The 13,222-nt window shown below is 44.0% G+C and overlaps 1 protein-coding gene across 7 annotated transcripts in view; it reads left to right on the top strand.

The window, feature by feature from the left end:
* The first annotated feature begins 278 nt into the window (after positions 1-278).
* The window catches only part of RGS6 (regulator of G protein signaling 6), a 231,979-nt gene continuing 219,035 nt past the window's right edge, over positions 279-13,222 (top strand). For 3 of the 7 annotated variants that reach the window (XR_008209171.1, XR_008209172.1, XM_052693953.1), the window contains exons 1-2: positions 279-476; positions 12,544-12,648. Coding sequence is in view for 5 of the 7 variants with exons in the window: in XM_052693953.1 (XP_052549913.1) it covers positions 12,565-12,648 (84 nt within the window). In the remaining 2 variants the exon portion in view is untranslated. Of the gene's footprint in view, positions 477-1,133; positions 1,818-2,187; positions 2,353-12,543; positions 12,649-13,222 lie in introns of those variants that run through there. The other 4 variants (XM_052693956.1, XM_052693958.1, XM_052693955.1 and 1 more) reach the window with 4 other exon arrangements.

Raw genomic sequence — 13,222 nt, 5'->3', positions numbered from 1 at the left:
TGAGGTGTCCTTAACCAGGCCACGGCATCGGGACAACTCGATATTGATCTGCCTTTAGTGGAAAAGCGGAACGGGACTCCCCTCGGGCTCTGCCTGCCCCCTCAGGGCGCCGGGGCCGAACTTTCCTCTCACTCCGGGGAGGGAGACCCAGGCGCGGCTCTGCACTTCGCGAGGCAGGGCAGGGCAGGGCAGGGCAGGGCGGGGCGGGGCGGGGCGGGGCGGGGCGCAGCGGGCGGGCCCGCCCGCAGCGGGCGCTGCAACAGCCACGGGGTCGGATCCGCCCCTGCCGCCCCGCCCGGCGGGAGCGAGCGGCAGGCACGGTGTGCCCGCCGTTCTCTGCTCTGCCGGCCGGAGGAGAAGGGGCATCCGAGAAGAGGCGCGGAGAAAGAGCCCACCGGAGGAGGCTGCGCCATGGCCCCGTCTCGCCGCCGCCCCTGAGGAGGCGCGAGGGGCGGAAGGGCGGCGCGGTTGCCAAGGTAATGAGGCGAGGGTGGGCCAGGGCAGGTGGGGTGAGGACGTCTCCGGGTGGGCTGCGGTGCCGCGGTTCTGCCGTGCTGCCGGGCGTCCCGCTGGGAAGGACGGGGCCGTGCGGCGAGTAGAGCAGGGCTCGGGAGGGGTGTCTGTGCCCCGTGGGGAACTTGGGAAGCGCCGCTCTCGGGCAGCAGAGCTTCGTTCCCGATGGCTGCAGAGGGTCGCGTGGCGGAGCGCCCGGAGCCTTCGTTCCCGCGGCGCTACGGGCATCGCCTCTCAGCCGCGCAGTGTGAGGCATAGGCTGCAGGGCCAGCAGTAAGCTTCGGGTGTTCCCTGAGGGAACTGCGGATTCTATTCAGGGAAATGCAGGTTTCCCGCAGCAGCGGGGCATGTCCACAAGCTTCAGTTCTAGGCAAGCGTCCCATGTCCGCGTGGTACTTCCCTGGTATTGGAGCACACGGAGGCGCGCCATTGGTGGTGCTTACTCGCGGCTGATCGCGAGTACTTTCACTCCGCTGAGTTGTAAATCTGCTTAAATAGAGGTCAGACGTTGACTTGTGGTTGTGGACCTGGGGCGTGGGCTACGAGCACAGTATAAAGGCACTTGCTGTTCACAGATGTGTGTAAGAAACTGAAGAAACTGTTTAGATGCGGCCAATATTGACTTATTTTTAGATAAGTTGCTCCTTTTTCCAGCAACCTGACTGATAGAATGCTTAATGGCAAATGTTCCTGTTCCTTTCCTGCAAGTGTGGCTTCTGAATAGCCATTGTTTACTTTTCACGTTTTAAACTCAATTGGAGATTAGAAACAAGTGAAGGAGGAACATTTACTGGCTGCACGTCTCACAATGAGGTTTATCAGCAATAGATGTTTAGAGACTGCTGTTCAATCTCTTTGACCAAGTTTGCTGGCTTCCTCCTGCTGCCCAGCCCTTGCAAGGAGAGGCACAGTAAGAATCTGCATGCGGTGGTTGGTGCTGCCTGCCTTCGTTTCTTTCTGGTGGTGCTGGTGATGCAGGTACACCTGTTTTAGTCAAAACAACACTTGAGGACGAGAGCAAGAGGTGTGTCCTTTTCAGGCAGTGATTGCCTCCTTGCTAAGTGGTTTTAAGGTGTTCTGGTACCCGCTGCATTGTTCTGGTGGAGCCCCCGCGTATAACGCTGGTGAGCAGAGCACTGCTTGTTCCTGGGATAACTGCGTTGGTTAACATTAATGAAGCCAGGAGTGCCAGAGTCTGTCCCTGTGAGCAGCTGAAAGCAAGGAGAAGGGAGCCCTGTCCCAGCAGACTGCAGCAGACCAGCGGACGGCAAGGGAAGAAAAGAAGCTGTGCACGGAGTAGTAGGGTGAGCAAATAACTGCAGCCCCTTAATGCTGCTTGTTAGTCTGTGGGGAAACTCCTGAATATGCCGTGGCTTGTGCTTCCTAACGGAATGCAGGGCTGTTGCTGGGCGGCTTTGCTCTCCTGTAGCACTGTGAGCCTCCGGCTTTTCAAGAATGAGGGATGGTGAATTCAAAGGTTCTAGCTTGAAATACTTGATTTCTCAATCAACGCCTGCAGTTGTGAAGCGGTGGCAGGAGGAGGGCGAGGTGCCCCTCCTATGCCCAGCGCTACGGGAGAGCACTTCTGCCCTTACGAGCAGTTACAGCGCTCTGTGTGCTCACTGCCTGACGCTGAAGAAGCATTTCTGCAAACACACCTCGGCGCTGTAGAGGGCAGATTGTGTGTGCAGACAGGTCCACGTCACCGAGCAGCTCCGGGGTGCTTCAGAGGACAAACAATCCATCTAGCTCTCGGAACAGACACGCTCCTGGTTCCTCATGGGATTTTTCTCTGGCTGTTCATCGTTGCCTTAGTATGAGAATTTATACCACGCTGTTGTAAGTATAAAGAAAGCTTGGGTACCGTGGGATTATTATGCTTATTTGAAAAGGTATTTCTTTGCGTTAGTCTTTGAGCTGTTGTCAAGTAAGATGTGAGCTAGGTATTGGGTCTCTGTGCTGCTGCTGAAGATGCAGTAGTACTTTGAACCCTGAATGCTTGCTGCTGTCTGCATATTAGGAAAAAGCTGACTGGGGGAAGAGCTGTGCTGGCTGGGTGTGTTTCAGAAGTGTTGAGGTGTCTGCTGCTGCTGGTGGACCCATTCTGGGGGTTGCAGAAGCACCTGGACAAGTCAGGTGCTCTGTTCCTGTTAAGTCACACATCTGACTTCCTCAGGCTACGGAATTTCCTCTTTGCATCTTTGAGCACTTACAAAGAGTTAAACATTTGCATTTATATTCTGAACTAAGGTACTATGTTCCTAAATCTCTGACACTAAGTCTGCAGGTTTCTGCACTTATCCTTAATCTCTTTCTGTATAGTGAATGTGTTGTCATATATGGGGCTTCATGCTGGGACCATGAAGCAGCTTGGCAGTGAAGGGAAATTAGTACTTTATTTCTATTTTTTTTTTTTTTTTTTTTTTTCTGCCAGGAATCTTGGACAGAGTTGCAAATGCCATCCCAGTGGAAAGGAGTGTTCTGTCATCCACTGTGCTTACAGCAATTGGCATTGGTGGTGAGATTCGCAGGGTAGTTAAAAGATCCTTGGATTGATTAATACAGACCTACTGTTCTGTGGGGGTTGTGTGCTGAGCAAATGAAAACTAATGGCTGGAAAGCCAGGGTTTCTATGTTCAATTTATAGCTCTGTCTGCTGCTACATGAATGTGGGGAAGTCACTTAATTTCATTGTGATTTAGTTTATCATTTTGTAAATGAAAATAGTATTTGTTTCTGCCACAGATGAGCAACTGGTTATAGATCATCACTTCACTAGTGTAACTGCAGTCCAGTATAGACGCTTATTGGCTCAATTAAAGGAGCTGTCTTCACAGGAGCATTGTAGTGTAACGGCAGTACAGTAAAGCATATTAATATTTATAATGCACATAGCATATGTTGCTATTTACAGTAGTCCGGTTATGGCACTGTGGAGTTCAGGGTAGGCAAAGTGCTGCAATGGGATTTGTAGGCTATGCTGAACTGTGTGGGTGTGTGAACTGGAGCTGGCTAATTCAGGAGTGCCTCAGATGCCTTTTACATTGCAATTACTGAAATGATTTGGACTTAATTTGCATTTGTAAAGGCTGTAAGTTGCTGAGATAAACAGCTGGGCAGTGAAATCACAGTATATTGCATAATGTCCTTCAAGTACATGGAATGCAAGCAGAGCTGTTGCATGGTACCACATCTTCAAGAGCACCTGTAATTTTGGGTAGCAGATTTCCCATTTTATGTGATTGCAGGGAACTGCAATTTTCCATTCTCTTGAGAATGAACAACCAGCAAGAACTCTCAACACTTTGGGGTGTTTGAAATGAGATTGTACAGTCACTGATCAATGCTGGGATGAATTGGTTGTTACATCAACTTGCATTAGACTACTTGAAGGGAGTTTAATTTTAGCTAACTCCATTTGGCACAGAGCATTTATGTGGAGAGAATCTGAACTGCGTATCCAACAAGTTCTGGAGCCGAAGTTTTTTTTTTTTTTTTTTTTTTTTTTTTAGTGTTTGGTTTTCATGTCATTAGCTTGCACTTCTCATTGTTTTCTTTTTAAATAAATTCATTCTGCTGTTTTCAACTTATAAGATACAGTGTAAACTAGAAAATGCAGTCCATTCATCTCTCTTCCAAGAAGTAGCTTACTGCATTTGCAATATTTTTTTTCTGTGATGTGTGAAGTAGAAGGCACTTTGAGACAGTATAGTTGATGGGCCAGCTTCTTTGCATGCCTTAAATGATCTAAGGAAATTGTTTTTTTCAAAAAGGGATTCCAATCGGAGAAGGGTGTATTACTGGTATAGTTAGTCACCTCGTTTTCCCCAGGGGATGATTTTAGCAAAAATGTTGGCATTGTTGCAAAATAATAAAATGCAGCTTCAGCTTTTTCCTTTGCAGTTGCTCCTCATAGAATCACAGAATTGTAGGGGTTGGAAGGGACCTCCAGAGATCATCGAGTCCAACCCCCTTGCCAAAGCAGGTTCCCTACAGTAGGGAGGCATCCAGGCACATCTTGAACATCTCATAGACTGTATAAATATTGCAGTTGTTTGGGATCACTGATTCAGATGAAGTTCAAAGTTGGACTACATCTATCTCTTTGCATTTCTAAATTCATATACTGTTGACACTTATTTCAGTTAAGTATTCAGCATATATTTGCTGTTACATTCTCTGCAGCTATCCTTGGTAACAGCAAGTTGGCTCAGACCCTTTCCAAGAGTCTTTGTGCTCACAGCAGTGTTTTATTGGAAGGTAAAGTGATGATAGGTGGGTACTGCATTTCCTTCTGAATACTTTGGAGGGAAGATGGATATACCGTAGCCAATTTCTTCCTGATCCATTAAGATGGATCTTCCTGATCCATCAAAAACTTGGTACATAGGTGCCAATTTTAACAATTGATTTTGTAAAGGGAAGAGTTTGCCTTGTTAACAAACAATTCATGTGTCAGTATTCAGTACCACCCATCCGCGTTGTACTTTTCCCTATGGTTGTCTGGCTCTTCTTGTGTATCTGTTTATCAAATAAAATAAAGCTCTGAAAATGGAAAGTGTCTTTCTTTTAAGTCAGCAATACTTTCAGTGCAGTTTGGGTGGACAGATCTGAAAACAGGTAGTGTATATTTAGCATGTATGGATCTAACTAGGTGTCGGGTAATGTGTGACCTAGCCAGTGGCAGATGCTGAGAAAGTTAATTTATATTGACTTCTGTCCCTGGATTTTATATCCAGTTTTAGACAATATTTTCAGCATGCTAAATACCTAGAAAAATCTGCAGCTTTAGAAATATGTGGAATCCAAATGGGGCATGGCTGTCTGGGGAGAAGTGAGGAAAATAATCTTCTCCTGTGGTTTATCAATAAGCAGGGTGATTTTCTGACAGGTAAACAAGACAAGCCAACTGTGGCTAATCTGACACCTTGAACATGTGGTCCCTCTATTGAAGGACATACATAACTGAGAACAGCAAGTGATTGGAGAGGAGTATATACAGAAAATAGCTACTTGCGTTATGCTATGCAGTAGACTGAGTTTGAAAGTTCGGCCTGTCGGTATGTGGGAGGCCAAGTGGTTTGGAGTGCCTGCAGTGCATGTCTGCCTGGGGAGCTTTTTCTAGTCACCAGGAGGTATCTCTGTGACCTGGAGATACGATTGTATCATGTGTTCTTTTTCTTTTTTCTGGAAATTTTTAAAAAATGTGAGATAGTTTTGCAGCCCGCCACGACAGGGTTATGCATGAGGTGATTTGGGTTGCGGTATCAGAATGAGTGAAATTGCGGAATTTTATTTGGAAACTACTGGAGGGATGGGTAAGAAATACAGAGCCTCAAGTAGGGTCAATATGCACAATATCTGGCGTAGTGATAGGAGAGAGCTACATGCCCACCTCTGTGCCCAGATACTGTCTTGGGGCTCTCCAAAAGGAAAGCTGGGAGCAAGGCAGCAGCTAAGTAGTGCAGGTGGTCAGGAGCCTGGGGCTCGCTCCCTGCCCTAGTACTGTATGGAAATATAAATATACCCATAAGATGTTTTGTGGCAAGCTTTTTACAGGAAACAAGTAGTCGCATATGTGGAAGGAGACTGCACCTTTAGGAGATGCCAGAGCATTAGAAATTGGCAATCCTGGTCTCCGTCAGGATCCCATTTCTGAAAAAGGGAAGCTAAAGGGAGCAGTCTGGATCAGTGCCCTTCCTTCCTGCTCTGTCAAGTGTGCACAGGCTTTCTTTCTGCCTGTCATAGGGCTGGAGAAATGCTGAAACCCTGTGCCCTAGCTCAGAGCTCCCTGAGCTCTGCATCATGCAGGGGGGAATGAGGTCTTTTGGAATCTATGAATGTTCCTGGTATTGAACAAATTGTTTACTAATAAACAAAGAGGAAATTGGACCCAAAATCAAACATTAAGTGCAGTTGCTGGAAGTGTTTATACTTTGTTCCTTAAAAAAAGCAACCGAATGACTATTGTTGATGGTACTGCAGTGCTTGGCACTTGCAAAGAGGGGCAGAAAGTCTGTGGATGATCTTCCACTGGGAAACTATTTTCAGTGCAACCTTGTTCACCTACAGATGGATGCCCAAAACAGTCATTGAAGGGATTTTTGTGTTTTTTGAGAACTGGACTTCATGGATCAGGGGCAGATCCCTTGGCTGCCCTTCCAGTCAGGGTAGCAGAGCTCTGGGACCCAGAGGGGCACAAGGCCCTTCTGTCTGTCACCACTGGCTCTAGTCAGACCCAGGCTCCTGGGGCAGTGGTCATGCTCTGGGCTTGCAGGAGTCTAAGGAGCATTTGGACCGTGCTCTCAGACGTAGGATTTGAATGTTGGGTGGTGCAAGTTGGAACTGATCCCTGTGTGTCCCTTTTGGCTTGGCATGTACTGTGATTCTGTGGTGTGGCTCCTTGCATAGGAATCCCCAGTCCATGTTTCAATTAGGTCCTCCAGAACACCTGTTTTGGGAGGGGAACACACAGAGCTTTGCTCTGCTGGGTGAGATGATCTGCAGGGCAGTGTGCAGCAGCAGCAGCAATTCACACTCCATGCCAGTAAAAGTGCTGGTGAGGATGGCAGAGTCCTAACCTCACCTTCTGTCTTCCTGACTCTTTTTGGTTCAACTTCATAATAGAATCTTCTGAGTTGGAATTGACGCTTCATCATCATCCAGCACAATTCCTCTGCAGTGAACAAGGACACCTACAGCTAGGTCAGGATGCTCAGGTCCTAGTCTAGCCTGACCTTGAGTGTCTCCTGGGAAGGGGCTTCTACTGTCTTCTGGCAACCTGTGGCAGTGTCTGTTCTGTTAGTTGTATTGGTTCCTTTTTGGAAAGTTGTTTCACTAATTGTACAGGTTTACCTTTACAACTCTCATCTCTGTTCTTCCTGCAGTGCTCTAAGCAACATGAGTTACGGGCAGACTACAAAGACCAGTTGGGTCTGGGGAATCCACAGAGAGATGGATTCATTTTGATGAGCAGGATGACTTCTACCATGTACTCTGTGCTGTCCCCTAGTATGCACATCTTGCTTGGTGTGCTTGATCTCTAGCTTAATGAAATGATAGGCAACCAGGAGAAAAATGGAAACCTACAGGTTTCTTTCTTTCTGGTGCAATTCTAGAGGGATTTTAGCAGTAAGTAAATATCAACTTAATATTAATGAGAGTTAACTGAGTGCAGGTTAATGCACTTTTTCCTGTCTCCTCCCTCCTGTCACACCAGTAACATGTTTCAATATTTAAATCAAATAGATCAAACTACATAGGGTTTTTTTTTTCTTTTGGGTAATTGTCAGTTCAGCATCGAGTATAGTTAAATAATTTCTCAGGCACGTGAAAGGCCATATAGTTTAGATGTGTTTTGCTTGTTAGAATGAAATTAGCTGGATGCTAATGATACAAAATTATTTTTATTCTATAGTTTTATGCTAAAGCTCCAAAGCTCTTTTGATGTGACATGAATACTACGTGACAATTATAAGCTCTCCTTGAAATATTTTAATTGCACAGCATGAAGGTCATTTCTACTTACTGTTGCCTCAATTTACATTTCAGCTGAGCAGTATTGGAGGATGTTTACATGGGGATTCATGCGGTAGATTTTGTTTTACAAGACTAAATATGAGCATGTTATTATGCAACTTCCAATTTTGCCTATCAAGTTCACAAATAATTTATCAAAACACAGGTCAGTCTAAATGTGACCCTGAATTGGTTTGTTAAATGCGTATGATAAATTCAAGAAATAGTTGTTCTTGTGTATTTGTATTTCTTCTCTTTCTGTCTTAATATCAAAAATCCAGAGTCAGTAAAGACTCCTTGATGGGTTAATTTCTGTGATGCACGTGGGCTCTTGTGCCAATAAGTTTTCTTACAGACACTTTGTTTGCATTAGTCAAGATGCTTTGCGGGCAGTTGGAGAAGCCAGATCAGACAGAAGGGAGATGAAACTCACTGTGGTTCAGTTCCAGTTCAGTATGATTACGCTTCTCAGGAAATAGTCATAGTAGAAAATAAAAGAAAAAATATCAGTAAGAGCCAAACATCCTCTTTTTACCATTTGTGCCTCAGCATTTATTTATTTAGGAAGTTTTAGTTTAAGGTTTATAGGCCATCTTATCCACACATTTACAGGTTACTACTTTGCTCCTTGTGTGTTACAGAGATCTGTTAGCACAGTTGGTTTTCAAGTGTTATTGCTTTTGCTGCTGGAGAGTCTGGATTACTTCAAGCATGGCTATTGTCAGGAAAATAGCCATGGGAGAACAGCATCTTTTTAATGTAAGAGTTGGACTTCATGGATTGTTAGGTTCCTATCTATCTATCTGTATCTATTCTCTTCTTTGAAGACATGGATTTGGCTTTAATTTGCTGCTTTGTGTGGATGTGCACTGATGTGTATTAGCTGCTGATAGTGTGGTAAACTGCCTGTAGGAGTGAGATGCTGACAGTGCTCTTCAGGTAATAATTGGCAAGGATGTGGGGATTGTGCAAGTGTGGTTTTCTTTTTTCTTTTTTTAATAAATGTCTGTTTTCACCCTTTTCTGCCCTGCATAACAGAAATGTCTGTGTGTGAAGGAGCTGGATTCTCTTCTTTTTGATGCACTGCAAACATTTACTTAGGCTCAGAAGGAAGAGACTTCTTTTTTTTTTTTTTGTTTTTTTAAACCTATTTCTCTATCTGGAGTATATTAGACTGGCAGTGAGGAAAATGTGGTGTGAAAAGTAGATTACAATAGTATCCCTTGAAAAATTAGTCACATAACTCTTTCATGCTTTAATTAGCTTTTTGTTTTTTAACGTTTTGTTACTGTGTGGTAGCCCTTATCAGCAAAGCATTTTACAGTTTTGCACTGCTGTGGGCCAAAAAATATTTCAAAATTCTACCTGGAAGGAAGAGGGGGCAGGGGAGAAACATCTGCTCTCACTGGGATCATCATTAAGACTGAGTGAGTATTTTGTGCCTTCTGACTTCTGGAGTCCATGGGTAATCCCTTGAGCAAACTGTCTAGTGTTGCCAGACTTGATGTTGTTTGGATGATGGTGTGTGCCCTCCTGGGGCTGTAATGAAAGCACTGGCAGGCTGCTGTGAGGCTATCAGGTGGCTGGAGATATTCTCAGTGGAGTCATCGCCTGTGTTGGCTGGATGTGGATGGGCAGCCTAGAGGAGAATAGCTCAAAGCTCTTTGCAGTTCTCGTAGTCATCCTATCTTTAGTATTGCTTTTTGAAAACATATAGATAGGAACATGCAGACAGGAAAAATAGTACAACCACCAAAACAGTATGGGTTTTACTTCTGCCAAGTACACGTAAGTAAGACTGGTTGTAAACTAATTTCCTAGGTAGTATTAATTTTCATAGTAAGGTAACAATCCTTAAGAAATGTGCATGTCTAAATGTTCTGCAGGCTTTTTTGGATTATTCATTATAAATCAGAAATAATCAGTTGGTGTTTTCCTGCATGTAAAGCTCACATGAAATCTGCCTCTCTGTCTGCATAAAGTGAGTGGAGATCTTCTGCAATAACATAGTTATTACTGAGTTGGACTTGGCAACCAAGGAACTTGGTCATTTTTGAGATGCTTTCACCCAACTTAATCTCAGGTTAGAATAAGAACTGAGCTGAGTAAAGGTCAACGAGAGATGGTTGGTGTGGTGGGAGGATCATTCCCAAATTTCTGTCTTCTGACAACAGGTTCATTTGTATTGAATACTTTTTGTAGGTATTCAGAGGTAGTTAGTGTTCCCTTGATGTCACTGTGAACAGTGCGACAGCCACTGCTGTGTGTTCTGTGAGATTATTTTTTTTGTTGCACGGCATTGGAGTAGATGCGCTGTATTGGGAAATACTGAAGTGCTCAAAAAGATGAAGTCAGCTGACAATCTAACTACAGAACCGTGGTTTGTAACTGTGGGCATTCAGACTGAATGGTGCAAAGAATGAAGCACAACTAAATATCGCTGCAGTGGGCTTTTTGACTAGAAACCGTAAAATTATTCTTTAAAGAGTATTACTCAATGAAAAGTTGATTCTCGCTGTTTCTTTTTTAAGTATGTGTATACTATCTCAGACATAATGTAAGGAGTGAAGATGATCTTCATATACTGCAGAGGAAGCTGAAACTTGGGTGATGTGATGTATGCTCTCAATTCTACTTCAGCTTGTCATTGCCTTTGGGAAGTTGCATAAAATCTCCACTGTGCTTCTGCTTCGTTAAATTGACTGATGATACATGGATCCCGCTAGTTTCATGCCTTGAAATCAAAACTAAGAAGCATTGTGAAAAAGCACAATAGTGTAAATCATTCAAAGTGCTATAATTTTAAAATGCTTTACCCTTCAGTGTGCTATTTATTATTACTATTATTTTTTTTTAATCTAGTCATTATGCTTAGAGGTTTATTCCATTTCCTTTTTAGCTTATGGTCTGGCACAACAGTGAAATGCTTGTGCTTCTAGAAAGAGCAGAATGGGAGTTGAGTATGATTTAGAAAAACTTTAATGTAATATTTAAAGGATATCAATTAACTTTAAAATAACCTCTAAAGTGGCCTGAGCAGGTTTGAAATGTGATTATATATAGTTTGATTGAAGTTAGAACTGGATTATTGAATTTAAATTGGTATGTGCATGTATATATGCATTTCTGCCCATTTCATTTGTGTATGTACATACTTAATGAAAGAAATAAAGGTATTAACATAGGTTATTTGTACTTGATATCTGTTATATCATCTTCATGGAGAGAGTGCTTCCCTTTCTAGTGCAGGATGCAGTGCTACCACATTAGCCTTTTCACCGCTGAAATGAGGCAGAGCTGGGAATTGGTCTGAACTTGTCCACTTGTGGCAATTGACTTGCATGTGGGAACTGATAACTGACAAGTGGAATGGCTTGGGGTTGTATCATAGGTATAGTAGTATGCTATATATGTGTACGAGGTGCTGGGGCATTTTGTTGTCTGTGGGACTATGAGAAGGTAAGTCTCACATGATGGATGTGTTTTGGTGGTGAACTGCTCTCATAGTACTGAATCTGTAGATTGTGTATCTGTTTACATCATTTCAGCATATTTTGGTCTCAAATTTTAATGAAATGTTGGCAGCAGTTCTTTTAGTGTTAAAGCAGTTGTGCTTGTGGAGCAGCTGTAGTGCTGGTGACTGCCAAAGGCAGTGCTTCTCTCTAAGGTGCATCATGCATCTCCTCTAAGGTGTAACCTGTCAAACCTGCTAGTAGGAGGAAAATTTTAAGAAATAGCTTTTGACGTAGAATTCAGAGTCTTCCTTGCACCATGATCTTACTTTTTCAAAAAACATAATGTTTTTGACTGGAGCTTGGCATGATCTGAAGGAGATGAGGCATCACTTTCCTCATGTGTTTAGAGGACAGTTGAGTGAGGCTAGGGTGCATTACAACTGATGGCTAACCTGCTTCTTGCTGCTATTTGCTCACTGTATGATGAGGAGAGAAGAGCAATCTCTCCTCTGCCCTTACCCTGGCATGTGGAGGCCTGACAGATGGTATTGTTGCTGTTCTACCAATCTTCCTCCAGGGGCTCAGCCCTCACAGCCCCACCTTGTCCCAGCCTATTGTTCAGAACTTTTCTCCCTGTATTTTCTTCCTCTGTCTGTTAAGGAGGTTGTCACCTGTCCTCTCCATGTTTCCTGCAGCTGTAATACTATAACATGATGGAAAGTATAGCATAGTAGCAGGGTGGCACAATCCTAGCTTACAGCAAATGAGAACAAGCCCAAGTGCAGCAGCCATGGATGCAGAAATGAAGAAAAACTGCTTGCTTCTGGAAGGCCTCCAGTAGGCAGGGATCCCCAGCGAGATACCGTTGCCTCTACTCTAACCCTTAAATGAGGTCTAGGATGGGAAGGCTCTACTCCTTCCAGTCACTCAGGTGCATTGCATGCAGCTGAGCTCCCCTGGGTTGGCGCTGCCTTCCCTCCAGATACTTAATCTCTGGTTCAGACTGTAACTCAGCATTTCAGCCACAGCAGCCCACTGACTTCTCCTGTCTCCACAGGCCCAGTGACGAGAGGCAAACATGGCCCAACCGCCCGCTGACCCCAGCAGTGTGGAAGCTGCAGATCCTGAGGAGAGCTCCCCAAACATGATCGTCTACAGGAAGGTAAGAGTGGAGCTGCTTACAGAAGCCTGCTCCTGGCTGGCCTTTGGCTTGTGGGGGGATTCCTGCCCTTTCTGAAGTCAGAAATAGATTCCTGTCTGCTTGGGTACACATCCGTGATAATTTTTCAGGATTTTTATAGTTTCAAACTGTAGCATTTGAAGGCTTGGTAGTATTGTTCTGTTCAGTGGAAACATTTATACTGGTTAGTTTGAATCCTTGGTAGAGGATTTACAATTTTGTAAATTGGAAGGTATCATTTCTTGTGATGCAATTTTATTCGGGTATTGTCCGAGCTTACTGAATGTAGCTGAAGTGATTCTATGTACCTTCCCAGCTTTACCATAGTACGTATGAAATGTCTGCCATGCAGCAATCTTCTCACAGATTTTTTTTTTGGGGTTTTTTTTTTTTTTCATTTTGTGTTTTTTTTTTTTGTTACATAATTTATAGTTTGATTCTCTGCAGGTAGGTGTTGTTACTTCCTATTGCATTGTTTAAATTAAAAGAGAAATGCTAGTGACTCAGGCAAAAATAAAATAACACCAGTGAATGATGTCAAAAACACTTTTTTCAC

Source organism: Tympanuchus pallidicinctus, unplaced genomic scaffold (assembly GCF_026119805.1).
Source record: "Tympanuchus pallidicinctus isolate F22 unplaced genomic scaffold, pur_lepc_1.0 scaffold3, whole genome shotgun sequence".
Taxonomy (NCBI): Eukaryota; Metazoa; Chordata; class Aves; order Galliformes; family Phasianidae; genus Tympanuchus; species Tympanuchus pallidicinctus.
The sequence above is the reverse complement of the archived record's forward strand: the minus strand, read 5'-3'. Positions and strand labels throughout refer to the sequence as shown.